The 4,279-nt window shown below is 32.9% G+C and overlaps 1 protein-coding gene across 1 annotated transcript; it reads left to right on the top strand.

The window, feature by feature from the left end:
- The first annotated feature begins 652 nt into the window (after window positions 1–652).
- Window positions 653–3,055, top strand: LOC100806252 (cytochrome P450 71D8-like). The gene is made up of 2 exons (XM_003520191.4): window positions 653–1,622; window positions 2,380–3,055. The coding sequence occupies exons 1-2, from the start codon at window positions 723–725 to the stop codon at window positions 2,989–2,991; spliced, it is 1,512 nt and encodes a 503-aa protein (XP_003520239.1). The 5' UTR covers window positions 653–722; the 3' UTR covers window positions 2,992–3,055.
- Window positions 3,056–4,279: the final 1,224 nt, after the last annotated feature.

The raw sequence follows: 4,279 nt of genomic DNA, 5'->3' as shown, positions 1-4,279 counted from the left end.
GTTACTTATTATGATTTTTTTAGTTGTTGGTTAAATTTAATATATTAATTTTAGAATAGTAATTTAAATTTGTATTTGACCCTTCAAAGAAAATGTTGTAGCTCTATCCCTATCTTTTCGTATCAACAAAAAGTATTATTATTTTAGATTCAAACATCCATATATTTATATTCTTTATTAATATATTAACTTTTAGTTTAATTCTTTTATAGTTTGAGTTTTAATTTGTGTTTCTTATTTTGTTAAAAGAATGAACATAGTAAATCTATTATTAGATCTCTATTACATGTTTGTCATAGTTAGCTACAAATTCATTTAACTTAGTTATACAGTATAAAAGATTTTATATTGTTAACTAATTAAAACTTAGTTTCTGTATGACTTTTAACTAATTATCAAAGTCAATAAATTTATCCTATAATAAATGACCTTATAAATTTTTTATATTGTCAATACTTTTTTTTTCTCTCATAAATGTTCGTTGAAAATAACTAACAATTAAACGGCAATCTATATTATTCAACAGTCATCAACAATTGAAAACATGTCGTTCAACGCCGGAAAAATACATCTGCCATACACAAATAAATAAATTGTTGACTGTGCAGATTCAAGATTCTATAAATAGGAACCATCCCTAGGCAAACAATACAAACATACTTGAGAGCTTCTGGATACGGTACTCAGTACTTGAGAGAGCTAACTCTAAAGACTAGAAAACCATGGAAGCTCAAACCTACTTCTTGGTTATTGCCTTGTTCTTTCTATTGCATTGGCTTGCAAAATGTTACAAAAGTAGTGTCGTCTCTCACAAACTCCCACCAGGACCAAAGAAACTACCCATCATAGGGAATCTACATCAACTAGCAGAAGCAGGTTCACTTCCACACCATGCTCTCAGAGATCTTGCCAAAAAATATGGACCCCTCATGCACCTCCAACTTGGTGAAATTTCAGCAGTGGTTGCATCCTCCCCAAAGATGGCCAAGGAAATAGTGAAAACACATGATGTTTCTTTTCTTCAGAGACCCCATCTTGTTTTTGGTCAAATGATATCCTATGGGGGATTGGGCATTGCTTTTGCTCCATATGGTGATCACTGGAGACAAATGAGGAAAATGTGTGCCACGGAGCTTCTGAGCGCCAAAAGAGTTCAGTCTTTTGCTTCCATAAGAGAAGACGAGGCAGCAAAGTTTATCAACTCCATTCGCGAAGCAGCAGGTTCCCCAATCAATCTCACCAGTCAAATTTTCTCATTGATATGTGCCTCTATTTCCAGGGTAGCATTTGGTGGCATATACAAGGAGCAAGATGAGTTTGTTGTGTCTTTGATCCGAAAAATCGTAGAATCCGGGGGAGGATTTGACCTTGCTGACGTGTTTCCTTCAATTCCATTTTTATATTTCATAACTGGAAAGATGGCCAAATTGAAGAAGTTACACAAGCAGGTGGACAAGGTCTTAGAAAACATCATAAGAGAGCATCAAGAAAAGAAGAAAATTGCAAAAGAAGATGGAGCCGAAGTAGAGGACCAAGATTTTATTGATCTTCTTCTCAAAATCCAACAAGATGACACTATGGACATTGAAATGACAACTAACAACATCAAAGCTTTGATATTGGTAAGTTGAGCTTTAAAGATTAATTTAGAATAAATTTTCAAATATTAAGTTTTTTTATCAACTACAAAATTATAAATCAAAGTTCTATAATTAATTATTTCCAAAATTTTAATATGAATATATATAATGACAAACAAAATCATTCAATTATCTTTTAACATAGTTAATATAAAATAAGATTTGAATAATTTTAATTTTTAAAAACTATTTTTCAATAAAAACAATAGTTACATGCAAGTCTATAAATTTTCATATACACTTTTTTGAAAAGTATTTTTAGTCAAATATAATTCTCTTTTATTTATATTTCCTTAAAATAAATGAAGATCTACAATATTATACGATCTTCTTCCAAAGTTCTCAGTTGAGGAATTAATATAATTAAAACTATATTTTTGCTAATAAAAATAGAAATACAAAATATATTCTAACAACTGAAATTGATAATTAAGTGTTTATTTAAAAAGGAAATTTGTTTTAGGCCTTGCAGTTGTCACTCACCACTTGTCATGTTCCGTTTCTTTCCGACACTGATATTCCAGTTTTTAAAGCATGTTTTTTTTCACACTAACATCTATTTTTATAGCATTAATCTCTTTAATCCTCTCATTTGTATTAATTACTTTATCATATATTTTTCTCCTTTTTCTTCTTATCTCCTTTTCTATTCAAAAAGTTGTCCAATTTTGTTATATACATATAATTTCTCCTTTCATTTTACCAAACTTCATATAAAAATATTTTATTTTTTTACTAGGACATATTTGCTGCTGGAACCGATACTTCAGCATCAACACTAGAGTGGGCTATGGCAGAAATGATGCGAAATCCAAGAGTAAGGGAGAAAGCACAAGCTGAATTGAGACAAACTTTTAGAGAAAAGGAAATAATTCATGAAAGTGATCTAGAGCAACTTACTTATTTAAAGTTGGTGATCAAAGAGACATTTAGGGTACACCCACCTACTCCTTTATTACTCCCTAGAGAATGTTCTCAACCAACCATCATTGATGGCTATGAAATACCTACCAAAACAAAAGTCATGGTAAATGCATATGCAATTTGTAAAGATCCCAAATATTGGACTGATGCCGAGAGGTTTGTCCCAGAAAGGTTCGAGGATAGTTCTATCGATTTCAAAGGGAATAACTTTAACTATCTCCCTTTTGGGGGAGGAAGAAGAATATGCCCAGGCATGACATTGGGTTTAGCTAGCATTATGCTTCCACTAGCTCTATTACTCTATCACTTCAACTGGGAACTCCCAAACAAGATGAAACCTGAGGAAATGAATATGGATGAACACTTCGGACTAGCTATTGGGAGGAAAAATGAATTGCATTTGGTTCCCCTTGTATCTGATCATTGAGTACATGATAGACATATCCATGTTTACCTGTTAAGAGAATAAAACACTTGTTATTATTCCTGGATTTTTATTTTATAATTATACGTTTTTCTTATTTCTCAATGCATACACATCTTGTTGATATTATAAGAATTAAATATTGAAAGTATTGTGATAGTCGATACTAGGGCGTTGATGGAAGCCTTTGGCTATCAAACGTGCTTAGAAGCGAGTGACTGCACCATCGGTGTTCCTTTTTATTCAATAAACCCACTTGTTCCCAGTGATGTTGGAGTGTTCTTGCTTTGGGACGAGAGTCCATGTGCTAGTAGCAATGAAGGCATTGAACTATTCAGACATGGCAGATTTCCACTCTTGGTGTTTGAGAGCCTTCGAGAGGCAAGATGGTTAACTAGGTTCAGGGGCCAAGAATATGAGCGAGTCAACCTGCTTGCGTTTAACAATAGCATTTTTGGACCTTGTTACCATGGAATGAGTGGAAGTGGAAACCAGAACTTCTGTGAGGAGCGAGGTGTCCAAGTTGCAAGTACTAGATGGGGGGGATTTGGAGGGAGACGTGGGCAAGGTTGTATTGGAGTTTGAGTTTAAATTAAGAGTGAGTTTGTGTTGGTGAGGTAATTTCAGGATTTGTGGGTGGATTGGATATGTTGTTTCTGTTTGTTTCGGCAATTGTATTGGATAAGGAAGTTGGTTGGTGAGTAGTAGATAAAGGTTGTGGAATTAAATTTGAATTTTGAAGGGGTGCTGTTTCGGATGGTGAAGAGTTTGGTTTTGTGGAGAATGGGAAAATATTTTCAACAAAAATAAGTCTAGATGTATATGGACTTTACCGGATTGTAGATCATAACAAAGATAGGCACTTTGGGTTTTGCTATAACCGAAGAAGGTGCATGCATGGGATTTTGATTGTAGGTTGTTTGTTGTATAGGAAGCTAGCCACGAAAAACATAGGGACACTTTTTAGTGATAGTCATTAAAAGTTTGGGTATAAACTTCATATACCTACAAACATATGATAAATTGTTGGTATAGGTATCATATAGTTATAGATGTTTGATTTAGGCACTATTTATTTTTTGAAATTATAAATATAGATAACTTATACATAAAAGTATATGATAATATGTAGATATAAGCATCATCTATATATATATAGAGGGAGAGAGAGAGATATAGATAGATAGATAGATAGACACTACTAAAAAAAAAGTTTTCTACATCGTCCAATTAACATCGGTTATAGCTAAAACCGATGTTAACGAAAGCGCAGTGACATTTTTGTAATTAA

This window comes from Glycine max, chromosome 2 (genome assembly GCF_000004515.6).
Source record: "Glycine max cultivar Williams 82 chromosome 2, Glycine_max_v4.0, whole genome shotgun sequence".
Taxonomy (NCBI): domain Eukaryota; kingdom Viridiplantae; phylum Streptophyta; class Magnoliopsida; order Fabales; family Fabaceae; genus Glycine; species Glycine max.
Note: the sequence above shows the minus strand (reverse complement) of the source record. Positions and strands in the feature narration are given on the sequence as shown.

Coding starts and splice junctions, on each gene's coding strand:
- LOC100806252 (XM_003520191.4), top strand. CDS start 723: ATGGAAGCTCAAACCTACTTCTTGGTTATTGCCTTGTTCTTTCTATTG. Junction 1,623..2,379: donor ACATCAAAGCTTTGATATTG/GTAAGTTGAGCT, acceptor TTTTTTTACTAG/GACATATTTGCTGCTGGAAC.